Below are 27075 nucleotides of genomic sequence, written 5' to 3' on the forward strand. Positions count from 1 at the left end.
GAGAAACAGGCTCTTCAGCTCATCTAGTCCATGCCAGCCTGGTTTTCTGCATAGTCCCATCTACCTGCACCCGGACCATATCCCTCCAAACCCCTCCCATCCATGTACCCATCCAAACTTCTCTTAAATGTTACAGTTGAACCCACATCCACCACTTCCGCTGGCAGCTCGTTCCACACTCGCACCACACTCTGAGTGAAGAAGTTCCCCCTCAGATTCCCCTTAAATATTTCACCTTTCACCCTAAACCTATGACCTCTAGTTCTAGTCTCACCCAACCTGAGGGGGAAAAGCTGCATGCATTCACCCTATCTATACCCCTCATAATTTTGTATACCTCTATAAGATCTCCCCTCATTCTCCTGCACTCCAGGGAATAAAGTTCTAACCTATTCAACCTTTCCCTGTAACTCAGGTCCTCAAGTCCCGGCAATATCCATGTAAATTTTCTCTGCACTCCTTCAAGCTTATTGATATCTTTCCTGTAGGTAGGTGCCCCGAACTGCACACAATGCTCTAAATTTAGCCTCCCCAACGTCTATACAACTTCAACATAAGCTCCCAACTCCTGTACTCAGTGCCCTGATTTATGAAGGCCAATGTGCAGAAAGCTCTTTTTACGATCCTATCTACCTGCGACACCACTTTCAAGGAATTATGGATCTATATTCCCAGGTCCCTTTGTTCTACTGCACACCTCAGTACCCTAACATACTGTGTAAGTCTTACCCTGGTTTGTCCTCCCAAAGTGCATCACCTCCCACTTGCCTGCACAAAATTCCATCTGCCATTTTTCAGCCCATTTTCCCAGCTGGTCCAGATCACACTGCAAGCTTTGATAGCCTTCCTCGCTGTCCACTACACCCCCAATCTTGGTGTCATCCGCAAATTTGCTGATCCAGTTTACCACATTATCATCTAAATCATTAATATAGTTGATAAACAACAACAGACCCAGAACCGATCCCTGCGGCACACCACTAGTCACAGGCCTCCAGTCAGAGAGACAACCGTCTACTACCACTCTCTGGCTTCTCCCGCTGAGCCAATGTTGAATCCAATTGGCTACTTCATCCTGAATGCCAAGTGACTTAACCTTCTGGACCAGCCTCCCATGTGGGACTTTGTCAAAGGCCTTGCTAAAGTCCATGTAGACAACGTCCACTGCCTTTCCCTCATCAGCCTTCTTGGTAACCTCTCAAAAGACTCTATTAGATTGGTTAGACGTGACCTGCCACGCACACAGCCATGTTGACTATCCCTAATCAGGCCCTGTCTATCCAAATACTTATATATCCTGTCCCTCAGAATACCTTCCAATAATTTACCCACGACTGACGTCAGGCTCACCGGCCTATAATTTCCCTGCTTATTCTGAGAGCCTTTCTTCAACAACGGAACAACATTAGCTATCCTCCAGTCCTCCGGTGCCTCATCCATGGCTAAGGATGTTTTAAATATCTCTGCCAGGGCCCCTGCAATTTCTGCACTAGCCTCCCACAAGGTCCGAGGGGACACCCTGTCAGGCCCTGGGGATTTATCCACCTTAATTCACCTCAAGACAGCAAGCACCTCATCTTCCGTAATCCGGATACGGTCCATGATCTCACTACTCTTTTTCCTCAGTTCTATAGACCGCATGTGTCACAAGTAAACACAGATGCAAAAAATCCATTTAAAATCTCCCCCATCTCTTTCGGCTCACAGATGACCACGCTGATCTTCACGAGGATCAATTTTGTCCCTTACTGTCCTTTTGTTCTTAATATAACTACAGAAACCCTTGGGATTCTCTTTCACCTGGTCTGCCAGAGCAACCTCATGTCCTCTTTTAGCCCTCCTGATTTCTCTCACAAGTGTTCTCTTGCATTTCTTGTACTCCTCAAGTGCCTCATTTGATCCAAACCACCTCTACCTGATATGCACCTCCTTTTCCTTTACCAGGGCCTCAATATCCCTCGATAACCAAAGTTCCCTAAGTGACTTTAATGATTTCAGTTCTACTAGATTCGGAGTGACAGTAGTTGATTGTCAGACAGTAATAGCTTCGACCTGAAAGAAAATTTTCCAGCTATGCTATTTCCCTTGAAGATCTACTGAATCAGACTGTTTTGGTCTCTGATACTCTCTGCAATGAATGCAAAGAGGTGAAACACACTAAATCAGAGCAGTTAAGCTAAAGCCTGCAGTGTCTCTTCTGAGGACATTGGAGATGGAAGCAGGAGAAAGCCACTCCTGCCTGCTCTGCCTTTCCACAAGATCATGGTTGATCATTTAACTGTCCTGCTATAACCCTTGATCCCTATATTTTTAAACTAGTCTGTCCGAAAAATACTCAGTAACTGAAGGTCCACAGATTTCCTGAGTCAAGAATTCCAAATGTTTGCTGCTTTCTGGTGAAGGAATCTTTTTCTCTACTCCGTTTTGAGTAGACAGCTCCTTATTTTGAGACTGTAATGCCCATTCTAGACACCATGGGGAATGTCAATGGTACATCTACCCTGCCGAACCACTGAATAATTCTGTTCATTTCCAAGAGATCATGGAGTTTAATTTGGAGAAGTGTGAGGTGTTGCATTTTGGGAAGACAAATCAGGGCAGGACTTTCACAGTAAATGACAGGGCCCTGGGGGGTGTTGTAGAACAGAGAGACCTAGAGGTACAGGTACATGGTTCCCTGAAAGTGCCGTTGCAGGTAGACAGGGTGGTGAGAAGACTTTTGGCACGCTGGCCTTCATCAGCCAGGGCACTAAGTATAGAAGTTGGGATGTTATGTAGCAGTTCTACAAGACATTGGTGACGCCGCATTTGGAATTCAGAGACTACAATCAGTGAGGACAGGCAGCAACACCTGTGCCATGATTATTCTCAACACTGGTGCCCCACAAGGCTGCATCCTCAGCTCCCTACTCTACTCCCCATGCATTCACACCTCTGTGGCCAGATTCTGCTCAAACTCCATCTGCAAGTTTGCAGATGATACCATTGTAATGGGCTGTACCTCAAATAACGATGAGTCAAAGTACAGAAAGGAGATAGAGAGCTTAGTAACATCCTTTCCCTCAATGTCAGCAAAACAAAAGAGCTGGTCATTGACTTCAGGAAAGGGGGCGGTGTACATGCTCCTGTCTACATCAACGGTGTTGAGGTCGAGAGGGTTGAGAGATTCAAGTTCCTAGGAATGAACATCACCAACAGCCTGTCCTGGTCCAACCACATCGACACCACAGCCAAGAAAGCTCACCAGCGCCTCTACTTCTTCAGGAGGCTAAAGAAATTTGGCATGTCCCCATCGACCCTCACCAACTTTTACCGATGCACCACATAAAGTATCCTATCTGGATGCATCACAGCTTGGTATGGCAACTCTGACCGCAAGAAACTGCAGAGAGTTGTGGACACAGCCCAGTACATCACGGAAGTCAGCCTCCCCTCCATGGACTCTGTCTACGCTTCTTGCTGCCTCAGTGAAGCAGCCAGCATAATCAAAGACCCCACCTGTCCTGGGCATTCTCTCTTCTCGCCCCCTCCCATCAGGCAGAAGATACAAAAGCCTGAAAGCACGTGCCACCAGGCTCAAGGACAGCTTCTATCCCGCTGTTATAAGACTATTGAATGGTTCCACAGTACGATAAGATGGACTCTTGACCTCAATTTACCTCATTATGACCTTGCACCTTAGATAAGATTCCTTTATTAGGCACATGTACATTGCATCAGTGAAATGCATCATTGCCTGGAATGTTCTGGGGGCAGCCCGCAAGTGTCGCCACATTTCCGGAGCAAACGTAGCATGCCCACAGCTTCCTAACCCGAACGTCTTTGGAATGTGGGAGGAAACCGGAGCACCCGGAGGAAACCCACGCAGACACGGGGAGAAGGTACAAACTCCTTACAGACAGCAGCCGAAATTGAACCCGGGTTGCTGGTGCTGTAAAGCGTTACGCTAACCGCTGCACTACTGTGCCTGCCCCACACTGTCCACCTGCACTGCACTTTCTCTGTAGCTGTGACACTTTACTCTGCACTGTTATTGTTTTTACCTGTACTACATCAATGCACTCTGTACTAACTCAATGTAACTGCACTGTGTAATGAATTGATCTGTACAGTCGGTTTGTAAGACAAGTTTTTCACTGGACCTCAGTACAAGTGACAATAATAAACAAGTACTAATATTGTTCAATAGTGTTCACCTCCGCACCTCGATACCCATCTCCCTCCAGCCATTCCCACTTTTGAAGTGATTGATGCAAGAATGCTGCTAGCAGGTGCAGTGCAATGGAGGCAAATCTGCATGGGAGATGCATTGCATGCATCGCTGCACTGGAACTGCTCTAGATGCAACACTGCACTGGAACTGCTCTGGATGCAACACTGCACTGGAATGGCTCTGGATGCAACACTGCACTGGAACGGCTCTGGATGCATCGCTGTCTCCGCATTCCCGGGAGTCCGGGCCGAGCAGGGTGATTGACAGCGACGAGTCGGAGGGCGGTAAGGCGGTGTGTCCCGACCGTCCAATCAACGTGTCAATCGTCATTGATCCCTGCAACTATAGCCCCGCCCTCTGAGTTCCAGAGGACCCAATCATCTTCTGCAACGTCATGGAAACCGCCCTCCTCGTGTCAACGGAGCCCCGCCCCCTGGCCGGATGCTCGCCGATGGATTGACGTCGCGGACAGCCAATGGCAGCGCGTAACCTGGGGCGGGGAGGAGGAGCGGACGGTCAGGTGAGCGGGTCACGTGGCGGGCCCGGCCGGCGGCGGCGGCGGCGGCGAGCGGGGCTCCGGGTCCCGGATCCCGGGGGGTGAGTGGGCGGGGGCCCCGAGGGTCCGGGGCGCAGGCGGGGGTCCGGGGCGCAGGCGGGGGCCCCGAGGGTCCGGGGCGCAGGCGGGGGTCCCAGGGCGCAGGCGAGGGTCCGGGGCGCAGGCGGGGGTCCCGGGGTGGGGTCCGGGGCGCAGGCGAGGGTCCCGGGGCGCAGGCGGGGGTCCCGGGGCGCAGGCGAGGGTCCCGGGGCGCAGGCGGGGGACCCGGGGCGCAGGCGGGGGTCCCGGGGCGCAGGCGGGGGTCCGGGGCGCAGGCGGGGGTCCCGGGGCGCAGGCGGGGGTCCCGGGGCGCAGGCGGGGGTCCCGGGGCGCAGGCGAGGGTCCCGGGGCGCAGGCGGGGGTCCCGGGGCGCAGGCGAGGGTCCCGGGGCGCAGGCGAGGGTCCGGGGCGCAGGCGGGGGTCCCGGGGCGCAGGCGGGGGTCCGGGGCGGGGTCCCGGGGCGCAGGCGGGGGTCCCGGGGCGCAGGCGAGGGTCCCGGGGCGCAGGCGGGGGTCCCGGGGCGCAGGCGGGGGTCCCGGGGCGCAGGCGGGGGTCCCGGGGTGCGGTCTGGGGGTCCCGTGCCCTCTGGTTCTCGATTCCCCAGCCCCGGGAAACAGACCGAGCTCATTCACCCTGTCACTGCCCCTGGCGGTTTCCTGCACTCCTGTAGGTCACCCCTCGGTCTCCTCCACTCCAGGGAATAAAGCCCCGGCCTGCTGAACCTCAGGCCCTCCAGTCCTGGCAACGTCCTCGTAAATCTTCTCTGCGCTCTTTCCAGGGCGACCAAAACCGTACCCAATGCTCCAAGTGTGATCTCATCACCTCCTTGTATAACTCCTGCACTCAGTGCCCTGACTGATGAAGGCCAGCGTGTCAAACACCTTCTTCACCACCCTGTCTACCTGTGATGCCACTTTTAGGGAACTGTGTAGCTGTACCCCTGGGTCCCCCTGTTCCCCACCTCTCCCCCGGCCATACTGTGAAAGTCCTACCCTGGTTTGAGTTCCCAAAATGCAACACCTTGCTTTCTTCTGAATTGAAAGCCATTTGCCATTCCTAATCCCAACTACCCAGCTGATCGTGATCCCTCTGTAAATTTTGATAATTTACTCCACAATTTCACTTGTTGTAGTATCATCATTTATAATGGATTGCATCCCATTGGATGGGCTGGAACATCCAATGCAACTGCGGAACATTGCCTTGCTATTCGGCTGCCTTTCAGCTTCCCTGTTGAGTTCCTGCTTGCTTTCACTTTCAACGGCAGCTTCTCAGTTAGCAAGGCCAGGACATCGATGGGTTGGCAGCATCCAAGTCTGTGTGGGTCCATTGTTGCTGTTAAAAGGTTAACTAGGAAAGAGCTGTGAGTAATGAGTGTAGGTCATGAGTGAGCTTCCTCCAGCCCACCCAGCCAGAAACAGTTTTACTGTTCAAGCGCTGAGGCGCTTGGGTAGAATCATTGCCCTCCTGACTGGACCGATGGCGTCACAGAGCTGCATTTGAGTTTCTCTTTAGTTATTGTACAAAGAGAATGTAAAAATGTTTCAGTTTTATGAATGCACAATGCCACAAATTGTTTTCAGCTGTTGTGACTTTTGTTTCATTACTGGTGATTTTTGATTCCAAATTTTGAGATAACATTGTGAGCTACCATTAAAATTCAGCTTCCAAAGTAGACTAGTTATCACTTGCATGCATTCAGTGAAAGAGAATTCACAATAATTTGCTTATTTCTTGGATTAGCTTGTTTGGTTTAATATATCACATGATCTGCGTTGATCTAGTGATTTGATATAATTGCACATTGAGTCATGGAGTTGGACAATATAGAAACAGGCCCTTCGGCCCACCGTGTCTATGCTGACCATTGTGCCTATCAATAAATAATCCCACTTCCCTGCATTAATTCCATATCCCTCAACGCCCTGCATTCCAGTACCTGTCCAGATGCCTCTTAAATGTTATTACTGCCTCATCTGGCAGATACCAACTACTCTTTGGGTTAAAAATTTACCCCTCAATCCCCTTTAAACCTCCCCTCCTCACCTTAAACCTCTGCCCTCTAGTTTTAGACCCTTCTGTCATAGGAAGCAGACTCTGGCTATTTACCCTATCTCTGCCTCTCATAATTTTATAAGCCTCCATTAGGTCACCCCTCAGCCTTGTTTGCTCCAGGGAAAACAGACCCCGCCTATCCAGTTTCTCCTGATACTTCAAGCCCTCCAATCCAGGCAACAACCTTGCGATTTATTTCTGCACCCTCTCTCTTTTAATCACATCTTTCCTGTAGTGTGTGCTCAGAACTGTACACAGTAACCAACATTTTATACGAGTGTAACATGACATCCCAGTTCTTGTACTTGGTTCCTCAACTGATGAAAGTATGCCATGCGCCTTCCTCACCACCCTAACCATCTGTGTTGCTATTTTCATGGAACTATCTCCTTGTATCCCAACGTCTCTTCTACAGTACTCCCCAGGGCCCTGCCATTCACTGTGGGTGTCCTGCCCTGCTTTAACATCCCAAAATTCATCACTTCACATTTGTCCAAGTTAAATTCTATTTGCCACTTTCTTTCCCACTTCCCCAATTGACCTGGATCCTGTTGTAACCTCAGCCTACCTTTGTCACTGTCCACTGTACCATGAGTCTCGGTGTCACCTGCGTACTTACTGATCATTGCCAAATATCTTCTCTTCCAAGTCATTAATGTAGATGGAAAACAACAGGGGACCCAGCACCGATCCCTGTGGCACATCACTGGTCACGGGTCTCTGATCTGTAAAACCACTCTCCACTCCCACGCTCTGCCTCCTACCACCAGGCTGATTTTGTATCGAATTAGTTATAGCTCACTGGATCCCATGTGATTTCCCTTCAGGGCAGCCTGCCACACAGGACCTTGTCAACCTGTTGTGTGCAGTGTGACAGAAGAAAATTACCCGTGTGTTTTCATAACTACTACAATGGGCCAGAAGATGTAAGGGAGTGCCTACAGTTCCATGCTGAACGATTGACGTGTACCCCCTTGAGGTATTGAGTTCCAAGTATTTATAAATTCATGAGTTCCACATGAACGCATGCAGGAGGATCTGGCTGATTGGGTGGGTTGCTGCCGGCAGTACTCTCTGGCCCACAGCACTTCCCTCATTCCTCAGTGACAGCCAGTGATTTTGTGCACAGTTATGTGTGCTGGTGTGGGAAAGTACCGAAGGAGCTTGTTACTCACTGGCATGAAACCATCACCTCATGTTACAGGAGTAGTTCTCTTTAGGAGCTTGGCAGATGGAATTTGTGGATATCTCCAAAGCATTGTTTTATTCCAAGATAATGTGAGAGTGAAAACCAGGAGCTGAGGTAGAAGAAACAGGTTAAAACCAGGAGCTGAGGTAGAAGAAACAGGTGGAATTGTACAGTAACATACACAACGTGCAGCACACATTGCACAGATTCTACTTGTTATCCAAGAGTGTTGTTGAATTTGATCCAACAACAACAAAAGTTCTCCAAACCATTGGGGTGCTTGATGTTCAGTGTGGACTTTGTGGATTAAAGGGCTGTATAACACAGGAGCTCTATTTTTTCATACAAATCATTTGTTAACCACAATTTTACACAAGGCCTTTGTGAATAATCAAGTTTTGAGAATGAAAATCAAGTGTTTATTTGATTCAGAAAATCTAATCTGCAAAGGCATTGAATATCATGAAGAAGTGTAAAGGTGTATCATGAAGAGGTGTTTAAAATCATGTGGGGCATAGATAGGGTGAATGCACTCAGTCTTTTCCCCAGAGTTAGGGAATCAAGAACTGGAGGGCACAGGTTTAAGGTGAGAGGGGAAAGGTTTAATAGGAACCTCAGGGGCAATTCTTTTTTACATAAGGGGTGGTATCTATGTGGAATGAGCTGCCAGAAGTGGTTGAGGCAGGTATAATAACATATTTTAAAAGACAGTTGGACAGGTACATGGATTGGAAAGGTTTAGAAGGTTGTAGGCCAAATGCAGGCAACTGGGGCTAGCTTGGATATGGCATCCTGGTCGGCATGGACCAGTTGGGCTGAAGAGCCTGTTTCCATGCTGTACGGCTCTCTAAGAAAATTGTTTGCATTAATCGTCTCAGACAAATAGTTGAAACTAAACTTGCCATCTGAGTAAGTGTGGCAGAGTTGCCATTTAATCCTTCACTCCAACACAACACGGCACTTCTGAGGTGTTAGTTTTTCCATTACACAATTTTTTCTTTAACAGTTGTGTGATACTGGAAGCTTAAAAAAAAGAAAAACACTGCAGGAGGAGTCTTGAATTGTTTGGTCAAAGTAATCTTTCACATTTTATTTCTGAGCTGTGAATTTCTTGGAGAAAAGAACAAATAAAATCAATGCAGAAAATTGACCAGCCAACCACATGTTTTAACCAAAGGCATCAAGCTTTTATGAGCCAGGCCTTCCTGGTGGCAGGGACCACTACTCCATGGCTGCACGTATTTCCCACCACTGGCAATTGGTATCTGTGCATGAACTTGTTTCTCTAAACTTAATTGTTTCTGTTGATATTGCTGACGATTCAATCGTACCAAAGATAGAATTATCATTGCAGTTTCAGTCAGGGCACTGTTTCTCTAACCTTTCAGGCAAGATACCACTTTTTTTTTTACTTATTTTCCACTCTTTGTAACTTTCTAATCACTATAGGGAACACTTGAGGCAGTGAAATCCTTGCCTAATTTTGGAGTTGGGACTGGAAATCTGCCCCTTGGAGAGGAAAGGAAATGTTTGCAGAAACTAGTTCACCATTATTTGACTATATGAACAAGATAAATTTGTTGTAAAGCTTAAATTGAAGTTTCCAAGATCTGTTGAGTTGGCTGGTAAAGTTGCTGAGCTGTGAGGAAGCAAAGCTCTTGGTTTTGGTCCATAGTGGATTGAAGTAGTTGAATGTATCTGGGCCAGGCCGAGAATGCTGCAGTTGACCTTGGCTCTTGGTTTACAGGGACAATTATTGAATGGACCACTGATGAGGGCAGTTTGTTGGGCAGCAGATGGAAGTATTGATCCTTGATCATTTAAGACAAGATGTTTTTATCAGTCACATGTACATTGAAACACACAGTGAAATACATCATTTTGCATAGGGTGTTCTAGGGACAGCCCACAAGTGTCGCCACACTTCTGATGCCAACGTAGCACGCCCACAACTTCCTAACCTGTACATCTTTGGAATGTGGGAGGAAACCGGAGCACCTGGAGGAAACCCACGCAGTCACGGGGAGAACGTACAAACTCCTTACAAAGAGTGGCCGGCATTGAACCCGGGTCGCTGGCGCTGTAAAGCATTAAGCTAACTGCTACACAGCATAGTGGTGATACAGGTATCCAAATCAGGTTTATTATCACTGACATGTCGTGAAATTTGTTGTTTTGCAGCAGCAGTACAGTGCAAGACAAAGACATAAATTACTATAAGTTACACAGATAAATAGTGCAAAGGAGGAATAACGAGGTGGTGATCATGGGTTCATGGACCGTTCAGAAATCTGATGGCGGAGAGGAAGAAGCTGTTCCTGAATCGTTGAGTGTGGGTCTTCAGGCTCCTGAACCACCACCTTGATGGTAGTAACGTGAAGAGGGCATGTCCCAGGTGGTGAGGGACCTTATTGATGAATGTCGCCGCCTTAAGGCGCCGCCTCTTGAAGATGTCCTCGATAAAGGGTTGGGGGGGTGGTTTGTGCCCGTGATGGAGCTGGCTGAGTCTATAACCTTCTGCAGCCTCTTTCGATCCTGCACATTGGAGCCTCCATACCAGGTGGTGATGCAACCAGTCAGGATGCTCTCCACCGTACATGTGTAGAAATTTGTAAGAGTTTGACATATCCAATCTCCTCAAACTCCTAATGAAGTAGAGACGCTGGCGTGCCTTGTGCAAGATGTTGGTGAGGTTGTACCCGGAGTATCATGTTTGGTTTACCTCATCCTGTTATAGGAAAGATGCCATTAAGCTGGAAAGAGTGCAAAAAAGATTTAGGAGAATGTTGCCAGGACTCGAGGGCCTGAGTTATAAGGAGAGGTTGGGCAGGCTCTGTCTTTATTCCTTGGAATGTAGAAGACTGAGGGGTGACCTTATGGAGGTGTATAAAATTATGTGGGGCATAGGGTGAATGCACGCAGTCTTTCTCCCAGGGAAGGGGAATCAAGAACTAGAGAGGACACATTTTGGGTGAGAGGGGAAAGATTTAAAAGGGACCTGAGGGGCAACTTCGTCAGTACATGGAACGAGCTGCCAGAATAAGTGGCTGAGGCAGGTACGTTAAGAACATTTAAAAGACGCTTGGACAGATACATGGGTAGGAAAGGTTAAGAGGGATATGGGTCAAACACGGACAAATGAAACTAGCTTAGATGGGCATCTTGGTCGGCATAGACGAGTTGGGCTGAAAGGCCTGTTTCTGTGCTGTATGACTCTATTGTTGGAAGGGTAGTGAAATTCCTGGGATTACCCAGGCACGCGCCAGGTTTGGTCTCTGCTCCATGAGCTTTTTCATTTCAGATGGGAAATTAATGCTGTACATAGGAATTGTTATGTAAGCTCAAGGATTACTTAGGATTTCCCAGACTTAGTTCAGCAAGGGACCGTGATCAGACTTGTATCCCTCTTGGACTGAGTTAGATTGCAATCTAATGAGAGATTAAAGATGAGGTCTCAACTAACCCTCTGTATCACTCCAGCTTTGCATCTCTCACAGTCTTAATTTTTTTTCTAATGTGTTTTGCAGATGATGGTAGGATTGAGATTCCTTGTTTGTGGAGGATTGGGACAATACACAGTTGGGTCATGTGCAGGTGGATTGCCATTTAGGTATGTGTAGTTAGGATATGTGGTCAGCAGATGGGATCATGTATAGGATCCATCTAAAAACAAAGGTTCACTCAAATGCTAGAAAAAGTGGAAATCCAGCAACTAAAACGTTGCAGTAATTAGCAAAGGAGTAGGTAGAGAGTTGGGTAGAAAGTAAGTGCAGATAGGAAGTGTGGGGACGAAACTTGCAAAGGATATGTAGGCTGGCAGAAAGAGTTTTAATTGTATTGGTAAAGAAGGTGATGAAGTGGGGTTGGGCCCATTAAAGACTGCGGTGTACAATAACATGGCTGCTCTGTTGTATTAGTTCTCATTGGAGGAACAGAACACAATGCTGGTGGGCAAAGGAATCGAGCAGCTATCAGAGAACATTGACAATTTCTCACGTACAAAAATGTTAATGGAAATAATGAGGTGCAAGTTTGGTAATTCATTGTTCTACCCCACGATGTTAAAAGGAAATTGCAGATGGATGAATAATTTCTGAATTGTTTCATGTTCAAAAATTCTTTCCAATGTCAGTCTTGTGAAATCAAATAATGAGAAGTCTGAGTTATTTTGGGGGAGATGTTGAGGGAAGCTACTGAAACTTCGTGTTCCTCTTCCCCATTTGCTCTGTAGGTAATATCAGCTGATCCTTGGCATCAAATCTGTCAGCCCGTAAGCAACCTGTCCCTTTTGGGCTAAAAATCATCTGGGGAGCAGGATGCATTGCCCTGCTTGGTCAGCTTATTTCAGCAGATAATGGGCAAGTATTTCTTGTTTCAAAAGAAGTCCAGAAGTGTAAGGGAAGAATTAATTGTTTTTTCCACATTGGTTTACATGTCGAAAAGTACAATGTGCCGATAAACTTCAGAACATTGAGTGCTGAGCTAGCTATATCTGCCATTATTGATCTATTTTATGATGAGCATCAACATATGAGGGGAGGTTTAAAATGATGAAAAAGGATGCGAAAATGCATTGGTCATTAATTATGTGGTGTAAATTTGCTAATGTGTGAGTATTGAGGTTCTTGTTGGGGCGGAGGCAGTGGAAGTATCTTGTGGTTGAGAAGTTTGTGTATGATCTTTCAATTACCACAAGTTATCTCTGTAGGTTGGCACCTGAAAGGCCACGTGACTTGAATCAGGAGTGATTTGGATGGTAGCCCGGTCTGATCACGCGCTGTGTGGGAATCCTGGGCCTAGTTCCATTTAAAGTCATCGCAATGTGTGTTTAAAAACAAAACTGTTCTTTCCAACATCTCCTGCACTTTTGTGAAGTCAGTGACACCACAAGTGTCAGAGAGCTGACAACCCTTAGGAAAGTAAGTCTGTCCTGACTGTGGCTGAGCAGGGATTCAGTTTTTCTTCCTGTGCAGATATTTCAAATCATTTTTTTCAATCTGAAAGACGTTCTGCGCAAACATTTTGCTCTTCTATATGCAGATTAATTTGGTGTCAGACCAGGAATCAACCCTGAATTTTCCAGTTGTGTGACTCCCAAAGTGAATGATTTAAAATATTTACTTCGGCCCTTTTTAAATAATTTCTTAAAGGGAGGCACATCACTTTTTGATAGTAATTTTACAGTCACTGCAGTGTTTCAAATAGAAGATAGAACAGTATAGCACAGGAACAGGCCCTTCAGCCCACCATGTCTGTGCTGAACGCAATGCCAATTTAAACTAAATCTCGTAGAATTATGATGTTGTAGCCATTAGTGAGACTTGGTCGCAGGAGGGGCAGGACTGGCAGCTCAATGTTTCGGGGTTCCGATGTTTTCGACATGACGGAGAGGGAGGTATTAAAGGGGGAGGGGTGTCATTACTCATCAGAAAAAATGCCACGGCAGTGCTCATTGAGGACATACTGGAGGGCTTGTCCACGGAAGTGATATGGGTGGAACTGAGGAATAAGGAAGGGATGACCACATTAATGGGACTGTATTATAGACCTCCCAATAGGCAGTGGGATTTAGCAGCTCAAATTTGTAGAGAGACAGCAGACAAACAAGGTTATGATAGGTGATTTTAACTTTCCACATATTGACTGGGACTCCCATACTGTAAAGGGATTGGATGGGATAGAGTTTGTCAAATGTATTCAGGAAAGTTTCCTCAATCAATATGTTGAGGTCCCAACTAGAGAGCGTGATACTGGATCTCCTGTTAGGGAACAAGGCAGGGCAAGTGACAGAAGTGAATGGAAGGGAACACTTTGGATCTAGTGATCATAATTCTATTAGTTTCAAGATAATTATATAGAAGGACAGGACTGATCAGGGGGTTGAGGTTCTAAATTGGAGCAAGGCCAATTTTGATGGCATCAGAAGGGATCGCGGAGGCGCGGATTGGGATCGGCTGTTTTCCGGCAAAGAGACGCTTGGTAAGTGGGAGGCTTTCAAAAGTGAAATATTGAGAGTACAGAATTGGTATGTTCCTGTTAGAATAAAAGGCAAGGCTAACAGGTTTAGGGAACCTTGGTTATCGTGGGTTTAAGGCCCAGTTTACCCCAGACGTGAGCAATCACAAATGTGTATTAAAAGCAGGTCTTGTCAGTGGATATGTGAATATTTTTTTAAACATTACGTGGAGGGATTTGCACGTCAACAATTCCTTCCCACCCACCCACCCACAGAAACTGCTTATCCTGCTGAGTTCTTCCAGCAGATTGTTTATTGCTCCAGATTCCAGCTTTTGCAATCTCCTGTGTCTCTGTTTGTCCTTGGCTGTAGACCTGACTGAAATATGACAAAGTAAATGACACTGGAAAGAGAAGTGTGTAGGTTGATTTTTTTTTGTTCCTCTTTTCCACTTACTTTGAGGTTTAAAATTCTCTCTAAGATTGCCACACATATTTACTATAAGTAGAATTAAATTTTGTCAAAATGCTTCCTTTTTCAGTTCTTTCAAAATACACGCAGTAGACATGATAGTTAAATAGGGAATGAGATTTGGCAAAACACAAGTGTAGACATAAAAACAGAACAGGGTGGTTATGTACACCATAAAAGCTTGTGTTTCGCTCGCTTGAATAATTTCGCATGAATAAGACTACTTAATGTCCAGCAAAGATTCACAGTTGCTCTGAGGAAGATTTATGAGGATGCTGCCAGGACTTGAGGCCCTGAGTTATAGGGAGAGGTTGGACAGGCTAGGACTTGATTCCTTGGAGAGTAAGAGACTGAGGGGTGACCTTATAGAGATGTATAAAATCATGAAGGGCATAGATAGGGTGAAGGTACACGGTCTTTTTCCCAGGTAACGGAATTTCCTGCACCCTTTGTAAACCCTGTCCACAACTAGGGGAAGTGGTCCAGTTGTGGCCAAAACCAGTCTCTTATTAAAGATCTTCATAACTTCCTTGCAGTTGTACTCTGTGTGTATTTGTAACTGTGAGATTCCTGAATTGAACCACTTCCTCAGTCTGCCTTCCTTCTTTCACTGAGCTCTGCCTGTCTGCTCTCAGACCTTACCTTCTCGTTCCCCTTTCACAGTTTGTGCCCTCGGGTTTATGTTCTTGATACCAAAACGGATGCTGATTACTTCTGGCACTACAGCTGGTGATGTCCCTTGTGTTTGCCCTCCTACCCACCCCTGTCCTGTTTGGTCACAGAGGATGTGGGTAGAAGAGATACTTTTGAAGAAACATATAGTCATAGAGCACTACAGCACAGAAACAGGCCCTTCGGCCCATCTGGTCCATGCCGGCCAGATCTTCTGCCTAGTCCCATCTACCTGCACCCGGACCATATCCCTCCAAACCCCTCCCATCCATGTCCCTATCCAAATTTCTCTTAAATGTTACAATTTAGCCTGAAACCTATGTCCTCTTGTTCTAGTCTCACCCAACCTGAGGGGAAAAAGCCTGCATGTATTCACCTTCTCCATACCCCTCATAATTTTGTGTACCTCTATAAGATCTCCCCTCATTCTCCTGTGCTCCAGGGAATAGAGTCCTAACCTATTCAACCTTTCCCTATAATTCAGGTCCTCAAGTCCCAGCAACATCCGTGTAAATTTTCTCTGCACTCTTTCAAGCTTATTGATATCTTTCCTGTAGGTAGGTGACCAGAACTGCACACAATACTCCAAATTCGGCCTCACCAACGTCTTCAACATGACATCCCAACTCCTGTACTCAGTGCCCTGATTTATGAAGGTCAAAGTGCCAAAAGCTCTCTGTATGACCCTATCTACCTGTGATGCCACTTTGAAGTAACTATGGATCTGTATTCCCAGGTCCCTTTGTTCTACCACACACCTCAGTGCCCTACCACTTACTGTGTGAGTCTTACCCTGGTTTGTCCTCCCAAAGTGCATTACCTCACACTTGTCTGCATTAAATTCCATCTGCCATTTTTCAGCCCATTTTCCTAGCTGGTCAAGATCACACTGCAAGCTTTGATAGCCTTCCTCGCTGTCCACTACGCCCCCAGTCTTGGTGTCATCTGCAAATTTGCTGATCCAGTTTATCACATTATCATCTAAATCATTAATATAGATGCTAAACAACAATGGACCCAACACAGATCCCTGCGGCATACCACTAGTCACAGGCCTCCAGTCAGAGAGACAACCATCTGCTACCACTCTCTGGCTTCTCCCACTAGGCCAATGTTGAATCCAATTGGCTACTTCATCCTGAATGCAAAGCAACTTAACCTTCTGGAGCAGCGTCCCATGTGAGACTTTGTCAAAGGCCTGGCTAAAGTCCATGTAGACAACGTACACTGCCTTTCGCTCATCAACCTTCTTGGTCACCTCCTCGAAAAATTCTAAAAGATTGGTTAGCCATGACCTACCATGTTGACTATCCCTTATCAGGCCCTGTCTATCCAAATACTTATATCTTGTCCCTCAGAATACCTTCCAATAATTTACCCACAAATGATGCCAGGCTCACCAGCCTATAATTTCCCAGTTTATTCTTAGAGCCTTTCTTGAACAACAGAACAACATTAGCTATCCTCCAGTCCTCTGGCACCTCACCTGTGGCTAAGGACGTTATAAATATCTCTGCCAGGGCCCCTGCAGTTTCTGCACTAGCCTCCCACAAGGTCCGAGGGGATACTTGTCAGGCCCTGGGGATTTATCCACTTTACTTCACCTCAAAACAGCCAGCACTTCCTCTTCTGAAATCCAGATATGGTCCATGACCTCACTACTCTTTTGCCTCAGTTCTATGGTCTCTGTGTTTGTCTCCAGAGAAGAGATGCAAAAACTTCATTTGAGATCTCCCCCATCTTTTTCAGCTCCATGCATAGATGTCCATGCTGATATTCAAGAGGATCAATTTTGTCCCTTGCTTTTGCTCTTAATATAGCTGTAGAAACCCTTGGGATACACTTTCACCATGTATGCCAGAGTAACCTCATGTCCTTCTTGCACTCCTGATTTCTCTCTCAAGTGTTCTCTTGCGTTTCTTATTCTTGTTTGAATAAAATCTGCCAAGAGTGGTACAATGGTGGAACAGTTGTTGATGCTTCCTGAAGCCAGGACTGCGTTACACCCTTGGTACGTGTCCTGTGGGAGGTGGAAAGGATTTGATGAGTCATTGTTAGCCGTTCAAATGGTACACCACTTGCAGTGACTTGGCTGCTCCTGGGTCTGGGCCATTCAACCAATGGATGCTGAGCGTGAGGTCCTGACCTTAACACCATGGAGAGGTGGTCACTCTCAAGTTACGTGGCACTCCAGCCCATGAGTTATTTCTCAGATCCTACTGCCTTGCTGTGTGAGGACTTCCACCGTATTTCAGCAGTGAATACAGTGAAGGGTCTGGGGGCAACCTGAGGTTGTGACAGGTGCTATATAGGTCCAGGTCTTTTCTCGTTTCCTTCTCCTTGTCTCGCCAGCACTGTTTCTGCATCATTGCCATCCCAGGAGTTGGACAACTATACTCTTGTTTCAGACTCATGATCAATCCACTCCATTGATGGGATAGAATATCCAACAGTACAGCAGAGGAACAGGCCCTTCGGCCCACCATGTCTATGCTGACCATGATGCCAAATTAAACTAAATCTCTTCTGCCTGCACGTGGTCCATAACCCTCCATCCCCTGCATGTTCATGTGTCTATCTAACAGCCTTGTAAATGCCACGATTGTATCTGCCTCCACCACCACATTCCAGGCACCCACCGCACATCTCCTTCAAACTTTCCCCCTCCCATCTTAAATGCATGTCATCTAGTATTTGACATTTCTACCATGGGAAAAAGACTGACTATCTACCCTATCTATGCCTCTCATAACTTTATAAACCTCTATCATGTCTCCCCTCGGCCTCTGACGCTCCAGAGAAAACAACCCAAGTTTGTCCAACCTCTCCTTATAGCACATGCCCTCTAATCCAGGCAGCATCCTGGTAGACCCTCTCCAAAGCCTCCACATCCTTCCTGTAATGGGACAACCAGAATTGCACACAATACTCAAGTGTGGTCTAACTAAGTTTTATTTAACTGCAACATGACTTACTTACTGTTATACCCAACGCCCCGACCAATGAAGGCAGGCATGTTGTACATCACCTTCGCCACCCTGTCTACTTGTGTGGTCATTTTCAGGGAACTATGGACATGGACCCCAAGATCTCTCTGTACATCAGTGCTGTAAGGGTCCTGCCATTCACTGTATACTTTCCTTTTACACTTGACCTCCCAAAGTGCAACACCTCACACTTGCTCAGATTAAACTCCATCTGCCATTTCTCTGCTCACATCTGTAGCATCTATATCCTGCTATATCCTTTAACAGCCCTCTACACTGTCCACAAATCCACCAATCTTTGTGTTGTCTGCCAAACTTACAACAAACCCATCTACATTTTCACCCAAATCATTACATATCACAAACAATGGAGGCCCCAGCACTGACGCCTGTGGAACACCACTGGTCACGGACCTCCCGCCAGAATAGCATCCTCCACCGCTACCCTCTGTCGTCTATGGACAAGCCAATTCTGAATCCAAACTACTGGATCAGCAAATCCTTGCCTGGTGGGGCACTATACAGCATACTTTAACACATTTAAAGAGTCATCATTCCAAGTCACTACAAATACTTTCCACTGTGAAGTAAGGATGAAGTCCATCAAATAAATGCAGTTGGCATTCTCTGTGATGACTAATTGAGGAGGTGGCTGTGGATGGGGCCTGCTTCTGACGCCCAGTTTTTAAAGCAGCGCAAAGACAGAGCAGACTCAATAGTACTGAAGCACACTGTGATTGGTGTTTTGGTTTGTTGTTGTCACATGTACCGAGGTACAGTGAAAAACTTGTCTTGCATACTGTTCATATAGATCAATTCATTACACAGTGCATTGAGGTAGTACAGGGTAAAACAATAACAGAATACAGAGTAAAGTGTCACAGCTGCAGAGGAAATGCAGTGCAGGTAGATAATAAGGTGCAAGGTCATAACGAGTTAGTTTGTGAGGTCAGAGTCCATCTCATCATATAAGGGAACCGTTGAATAGTCTTATCACAGTGGGATAGAAGCTGTCCTTGAACCTGGTGATATATGCCCTCAGGCTCCTGTATCTTCTGCCTGATGGGAGAGGGGAGAAGAGAGAATGACCCGGGTGGATGTGGGCTTTGATTATGCTGGCTGGTTCACCAAGGCAGCGCAAGGTATAGACAGAGTCCATGGAGGGGAGGCTGGTTTCCGTGGTGTGCTGAGCTGTGTCCACAACTCTCTGCAGTTTCTTGTTTAATGCCAGTCACAGCAACGTAAAAAACAATGAGTGAGAGCTATTCCAAGATTTCCCGATCCACCTGTCAGACCAAGTGACAGCCTTGTCGAGACATCTGCAGCAAGAAGATCCTTGCTTGACACTTTTCCCATGTTGACTGATTTCAACAAGGGCAGTGGTGAAAGTTTTGGAGATGAGTGGGGGAAGTGCCAGAAACTTCACCCTTGTTGGGAAGTTCCACCTGGTTAATGTTGGGTCAGGATGGCTATGTGGAGGGAAAGTCGTGTTTCTTGTTGCACCTGGACCAGGTGAAGGGTCTTGACCTGAAACGTCAACTGTCCATTCCCCTCCATGGATGCTGCCTGACCGGCTGAGTTCCTCCAGCAGATTGGGTGTTGCTCCAGGTTCCACCCTCTGCGGTCTCCTGTGTCTCTACCAGGACTGATACAATGACCACCCAATAATTTACTGATACTTCAGCCAAGCCACTTAAGTACTGGGAAAGTGGCAGTAACTGTAAACGAGTGAGAACCAATACTTACTAATTCGATTAGGAGAAGATTTAATTTTCAGTTTTCATAACCACAGCCTAATGAAACAACAGAAATAGACAGCACTAATTGCACTTTTCAGATGTTAATTCTGTTGCTTGTTTTCATCCAGGTAGCTGGTAATTGCTGGAGTGTCCCAACACTGCAAGGACTTTTTACAAGGCTCTCTGGATGGTCCTGCCGTTTGCATTTACTTGACCAGACGAGCAGAAGTTTACTTGGTCATGACTGAACATGACTGATTCTGCTGACAAAATGAAATCTCTCCCCAGCGGTGATTTTTCAGAAAGCCTTTTTGACATGAACTATTTTTCCTGGAATGTCCGTTGCACTCTGATAGCTACTGGTTTTCTGTTCTATTTTATGGTTTTTGTTTTATCTCACATGGTCTGCCGTTCACTGTCGCTGACTTACCGTTCTTTGGCAGCAAAGGAGAAAGTCTTCTGGAACCTCGCCATCAGCCGTGGGTTTTTCGGGATCCAGGGCACGGTTGCAGGACTTTGGGCTCTCCTGAAAGATCCTGTCTTGCAGGCTGATAAAATGCTCGGTCAACAGAACTGGTGTTGGTTCAACATCCTGACAGCGTTCGGCTTCTTCATGTTCGAGAATGCAGCTCTTCATGGGTCCAACATCATGTTCAAAACCTTTGACATGGCTTTAGCTCTGCATCACTTCTTCGCCATTTCTGGTTTTGGCAGCACTCTGATCTGGGACAATGTTGGCCACTACTTGCCAATGCTGATACTGCTGTTGGAGATGAGCACCCCTTTCACTTGCATTTCTTGGATGCTGCTGAAGGTAAGAAGGTTCACTTTGCCCGTCCCACACGAATGTTGGGAACAAAACACATGGAATAAAAATAGGAGGGTTGTTAGAATTTCCACTTCAGATTGCTAAAACAGAGTAGGTTGGTGCTTTTTGGTCCTGTTTGTTCTTCAGAACTGGAACTGATTCTGTATGTGCACATTTAGTTCCAATCTGATGTAGTTCCACCGGACTCCTATCACGTTACATTCACGTGTCAGAGCTGCAGTACTGAGAGCTCCATTCTGAATAGCTCAATGTTTCCTTTATGAGGAACAGAGTGGTCCCATATCTGTTTCTGAATTGCATGCACACATGCCTGTGTCTTGCCGTACACGTAGCAAGTATGTTACTATTAGGAAAGTATTTGGTTTACTCCTGATGATTCAAAACCTTTCTTTAAAAATTGAATTCTTAATTTGAATGAGTGTTGTAAAATGTGATGAGATGTGGTAATGCAAAAAGAGGTTAAATTATAGATAAATTAATTTTTCTTACATTAAGGGACATGTTACAAGGGTGTAAGTTCACCACATGGTGTGCAGTGTTTGAAGAAGGTGCCTCACCACTTTGAGGCAAGTGAGGGATGAGCTAAAAATATTCACATCTCATGAATATACTCAAATTATAGCTTCCCAAATTGCCTCCATATCCAAACTAAATGAGATTGCACCCAATTTTAAAGCAAAGCAAGAATTTGCTGGTTTATGAGCTGCACAAAATGAGTTTGTGTTTAAACATGCTTCCACTTTAATTCATAGTGTGCAGTGTTGGGACTTCAGTGGGAAAACATACCTCCATTCTTTTAAACTGCACCAGGCGAATCTCTAATGATACTGATGAAAACAAATAAATAGGAATGTGGGAAACTTGCTCACAGATGAGAAAAGAATCTGCAGGGAAAATGTACTCTGGGGAAGCAACATTTCTTGTGATTCTACTCGGTGTGTTAATTTGTCATGTTTGTTTAATATTCGTTTAATAAAGGACAGAAAGGTAGATAACCAAACGTATGCAGTTGATGTGGCTGGTGAAGATGCTATCTCATGTTGAAGTACAGTACACAGTACCAGCATTCTCAAACCCCTGGCTCAGCAGCAGGGCTTCACGTCTTTAAGCCTACGTTTCACCATACAGGCATGAAAGCCACTCACCTGCAGTTCAAGTGGAGTTTCCATTTCAACTCCTTGCATGATACATATCTGCCAGGAAAGTTGGTAATTGGTTTCCTATTGTCACATGTACCAAGATACAGTGAAAAACTTCTGTTTGCGTGCCATCCAGACTGATCATTCCATACTTAAGTACATCAAGGTAGTACAAAAGGAAAACAGAGTGCAGAATATAGTTTTACAGTTACAGAGAAAGTGCAGTGCAGGTTGACATTAAAGTGCAGGGGCCACAACGAGGTAGACTGAGAGATCATCTTTAGTGTTTGAGAGGTCCATTCAAGAGTCTGATAACAGCGGGATAGAAGCTGTCCTTGAGCCTGGTGGTACGTGTTCTCAAGCTTTTGTATCTTCTGCCTGACAGGAGAGGGGAGAAGAGAGAATGACCGGGGTGGGAGGGGTCCTTGATTATGTTGGCTGCTTTCCCCAGGCAGCAAGAAGTATAGATTGAGTCAGTGGAGGGGAGGCTGGTTTGCATGATGGACTGGACTGTGTCCACAACTCTCTACAATTTCTTGCAGTCTTGGGCAGAGCAGTTGCCATAACAAGCTGTGATGCATCTGGATAGGATGTTTTCCATGCTACATCTGTAAAAATTGGTGAGGGTCCTTGGGAACATGCTGAATTTCCTTAGCCTTCTGAGGAAGTAGAGGCACTGGTTGAGCTTTCTTGGCCATAGTGTCCACGTGGTTGGACCAGGACAAATTGTTGGTGATGTTTACACCCAGGAACTTGATGCTCTCAACCATCTCCACGTCAGCACCATTGATACAGACGGGCAAGTACTCCGCCCCGCTTCCTGTAGCCGATCACCAGCTCCTTTGTCTTGTTGACATTACACGTTTCTTTATACCTGGTGCATTGCAGAGTGGTTCAAGTAACGAAACTGTGATGCACAACTAGCTGGACTGTTACTCTGAGCAAATAAAATATTCAGGGGTTGTTCTGATGTCTGGTATCTGCAATGTTTTGCTTTTGGATGAGAGTATATTCTGCTGCTGCTTTATGCCTTGTATTTGTGTATCCAATATAACATTCGCTATAATACGGCATGAATGAAAGCTCCTCATCCACTTCAGTCACATTTGAGATTTGGAATGAGGCACGAGCCAGTGCTGGTGCATTTGTTGTTCTTTCTCTTAGTTTATCGAATATTTCAAGTCTTCCCATATATAACACACAGATGCAATCTCAAGGAAGGTGCATCAGCATCTCTACTTAGGTTAGTGAGGTTCGGTTTGTCACTGAACACTCAAACTTCTACAGATACTGGTGAAAGTTTCCTGACTGGTTGCATCATGGGCTGGTACAGCAACTCAAATGTTCAGTAACGTAAGAAGCTTCAGAGAGTAGTGGACTCTGCCCAATACATCACGGGCACATCCCTCCCCACCATCGGCAGTATCTACAGGAGGTGCTGCCTCAAGAAGGCAACGTCCACCATCAAAGATCCCCACCATCCGGGCCGTGCCATCTTCTCGCAGCTCCCATCGGGCAGGAGGTACAGAAGCCTGAAGTCCCACATCGCCAGGTTCAGGAACAGCTACTTCCCTTCGGTTCTTGAACCAACCTGCACAACCCTAATCACTGCCTCAGTATAGCAACACTGTGACCACTTTACACCACAATGGACTTTGTTTTTTTATTGTTCTAATTGTGTTCTTTCTTGTATAATTTTGTATAATTTACATTTAATTTATATTTGTGAATGTTGTGTCTCTGATGCTCTGTGCCCGTGATGCTGCTGCAGGTCAGGTTTTCACTGCACCCGTGCACACAGAGTTGTGCAGATGGCAATAAACCCAACTTCGACTTGATTTGATAACAAAGGAACAGGTGAAAATATCCTTTTGACATGCAAGCAAAGATGTTCTATTTCACTGACTGCTTAGAGCAAGGTTTAGATTGATATGATGTGTCCTTTGAGTTTTAGTCTTTGCATGTATCTGTGGTTATAACAATGTCTAAGGGTTAGAGCACAGTTTATAGAAGGAAGGATAAAATCTGACTTTTCCACAACATGACCTCGTTATTCCTGTTCATCTTCCTTCATTAGGCTGGTTTTTCACACATTCGGCTTTGGAAACTGAACCAGTGGCTGATGATCCACATGTTTCACTGCCGTATGATCCTTACCTACCACATGTGGTGGGTGTGCTGGCAGGACCTGGACAAAATAAAGCTCTACGTCCCAGTCCCGCAGGCAGTGTTGTTCTTTCCTGGACTCTTTCTCCTTACTTTCATCATCAATCCATACTGGACACACAAGAAGACGTTGCAGCTCTTTAATCCGGTGGACTGGAACTTTGCAAAGGAAACAAAGAGAGTGGTGAATGGTGAAACAAGCCCGGCTTTGAAGAAAACAACGTGATTGGAACGTACAGCTGTAATCTGGGGCATAATGAAAACCAGCTCCTGACACTTAAATCAACTTGGTTCATCATTGTTCCCCAGATTTGGAACTTGTTTATGTGTTAACTGTCATCACCAACAGAGGGTTCCCTACAGTCAACCTTATGCAATAAGTGTTAAACAAACCAAATGCTGATGGGTTTGGGAGGGGGGGGGGAGGGGGGTGGTGTTGTTGACAAGCCAAAAGATTTTAGGTTTTTACTTAACCCTGCTGGTTTACACGTGTACAGTTGGAACACTCATTTGACAATTCATTCTTAAAACTGTTTAGATTTTTTTTGACAATGATTTTCCGAACTTTATTTTTTTAAAGCAGTCATCAGACAGTAATAAATCACGGTGATTAAATGATTGCATTAATGTTTGTGGATAATATCTTCCTTTGGTGTTGCAGGTTGTTTACTGCCTGCACAAAGTTTAATGTGATAACCATTTGCAAGAATCACTAACATGCCTGCACTCCGTGGATGTTGTATCAGTAATGTTTTGTGTAATAGATTCTTTGCCTTCAAGATGTGGTAACTTTTTCAATATAAATATTTTTATTTATCTGTCTTGATATAGTTGTTAACTGTTGAACAGTATATTTTACATTCTTAATATTGTATTTCTGAAAATCCAGGATGTGCCCTGTAGTAAGTACTTGTAAATATGTTAAGTTTAAGATTTCTGTAAGTTGCCGATGATGTATTGATCCTGAAGTTTGTTTCTGTGTGTTACTGCAGGGAAAGTCCTACAAGAACTGCCCAAGCCTTGGCAATGGAAATGCCAATCAGTTTTCATTAAACAGCTATTGCTATTACAGTTTACCAGTATTTTAGGAATGTTACCTGTGCAATTTATAGAAATGGCTAGTTTCCAAAGAAGATCTTGCTGTTGTTTTGCCACATCACTGCTGGTATGGATTTATAGTTTGCCTCATATCCAAAGCACTCATTAATTAAGGTCAGCAACGAGGCAAGTTCTTGTTTGATTTGCAAGTTTTATAGTTTCTCATTGTGATGATGATTCTTGTTACTTAAGGAAAATCACAATACTTCTACTTCAACAATATTCCCTATGGGAACGTGGTGTGTGTGAGAGTGAGCAGTTAACTTGTCCTATTTGAAGAGCACAGGAAGAGGGGAGCTGTAGTTTGACAATTTTTATCTCCAGGTCAGAAGAATGACAACATTTTTTTGAAGATGTGATTTTTGTACATGAAACAAATGTCAGGTGGTTTGTGACCTGGGTTATGCCACCTGCTGTCTGACTGTACATGAAACACTTCAGTCGGTTTGTTACCTGGGTTATATCACCTGCTGTCTGATGGACTGTACACATCACCTGTCTGACAGACACACACTTGTTCCCGAAGATGTGGCACTGAGCACAGGAACATGGGGTGATTTTCACTACAGCTGTGGTTTTGGGAGGTTTTAACAACAATTTGAAATGAGTTATATTTAAGCTATTTTTTAAGTTTGACCCAGGTTAACTTTTTAATGGATGATCAGTATCTGGGACTGGAGGCACTGTGGAGTATGTGGCCAGCGTGTCCACACCAGCTTTCCCATCGATTCTTGGGTGGATAATAGTTTTGTCGGAGACCTGCAGTAGTCCTTTGCACCCAAGGGTGAAATCTTGCATCGGGCTAATCTAGTTAATTGTCTTTTGTTAAGACTGTAGTCACCAAAAATAAACCTCTGGGTGAGAAATGTTTAAGGACAACCTTGTCACAGTTTTTGAAGTGGGAGAAAGGTTTTTCCAAGTTAGTTAATAGAACATAGTACATAGAAAAACTACAGCACAATTCAGGCCCTTTGGCCCACAAAGCTGTGCCAAACATGTCCTACTAGGCTTACCCATAGCTCTCTACTCAGCTAGAAAAAGAAAAAGATAGACAGTTAAGAGCAGGACTGAAGAAATCTGCCCAGGCTTTGAAATTCAGTTCTATTCCAGGAAAATAGTCCAAAAATGTTTTTCCTTTTGTTTACTTTGTGCAAAGTACTGTTATCGTCTTGAGGAGTGACTGAACTTGTCTCACAAGGAGAATGGTGAAAGCAGCTGCTGTGTATGATCACTTATTTAAATAAACTAGCTTAACCATTGGTATCTTCCTTGAGTCTTCATTTGCTCCTGACAGTTTGGGGATGCAGGGGTGCAGGTATGTGGGAGCAGATGATCTTCATGTTAGTGGCTGCTGGCCAATATGAACAGACTCTAACACACAAACCACTCCATTCATCTCACGGGAGTGACCAACAAGGCTAACCTAACACAGAACAATCCAGGAGGCCAAGTACCAAAGAAATAATCAAAAGTCTGAACAAACTGTTGGTTCTTACAAATGACAAGGAAGTGACAGGGAGCCAGTATGTCTGGTTATAGCACATCAGCACTGTCTACATTTTGGCAGCGCACCTTCGGAAGGATATATCAGCCTTGGAAAGGGCACAACACAGGCACCAAAGATTAATGTATGAAGAGAGTTAAGTCTGGTTTGTTCCCTGGAATATCGAAGGCTGAAGTATGAGTTTGAGGTTTAAGGTTATGAAAATGAGTAAATAGGAACTTGGTCCATTGCCAGACATCACCCGGAAATTAGGCAGGGTATTTGTGGAAGGAAATTAGCAAACATTAACCCACAGAGAGGACAGCAGAATCACATGTCTTCACCAAACGTAGCAGATAGTGGTGCAAAATAACCTTAAATCTCAGATTTCTTTCTTTTTGCTTTCGACAAGGTGGTAAAATGATAAAGGTTTGATGTGAATGAAGACGGTACAGGTCAGGGATGGTCTCAGTAGAGGGCCGA

At 45.4% G+C, this 27075-nt stretch overlaps 1 protein-coding gene across 3 annotated transcripts; it reads left to right on the forward strand.

Annotated features, from left to right (window-relative positions):
* The first annotated feature begins 4739 nt into the window (after window positions 1-4739).
* Window positions 4740-26368, forward strand: cln8 (CLN8 transmembrane ER and ERGIC protein). 3 transcript variants are annotated; one of them, XM_052024574.1, is made up of 4 exons: window positions 4760-4810; window positions 7691-7842; window positions 20006-20691; window positions 23923-26368. In XM_052024574.1, the coding sequence occupies exons 3-4, from the start codon at window positions 20128-20130 to the stop codon at window positions 24235-24237; spliced, it is 879 nt and encodes a 292-aa protein (XP_051880534.1). In that variant the 5' UTR covers window positions 4760-4810; window positions 7691-7842; window positions 20006-20127; the 3' UTR covers window positions 24238-26368. The 3 variants fall into 3 exon arrangements, with proteins under 3 accessions (XP_051880537.1, XP_051880534.1, XP_051880535.1); XM_052024577.1 differs by lacking the exon at window positions 7691-7842 and having other exon boundaries at window positions 4740-4810; XM_052024575.1 differs by lacking the exon at window positions 7691-7842 and having other exon boundaries at window positions 4769-4810; window positions 20010-20691.
* Window positions 26369-27075: the final 707 nt, after the last annotated feature.

Source organism: Pristis pectinata, chromosome 10, assembly GCF_009764475.1.
Source record: "Pristis pectinata isolate sPriPec2 chromosome 10, sPriPec2.1.pri, whole genome shotgun sequence".
Taxonomy (NCBI): Eukaryota; Metazoa; Chordata; class Chondrichthyes; order Rhinopristiformes; family Pristidae; genus Pristis; species Pristis pectinata.

Coding starts and splice junctions, on each gene's coding strand:
- cln8 (XM_052024577.1), top strand. CDS start 20,128: ATGACTGATTCTGCTGACAAAATGAAATCTCTCCCCAGCGGTGATTTT. Junction 20,692..23,922: donor TTTCTTGGATGCTGCTGAAG/GTAAGAAGGTTC, acceptor TTCCTTCATTAG/GCTGGTTTTTCACACATTCG.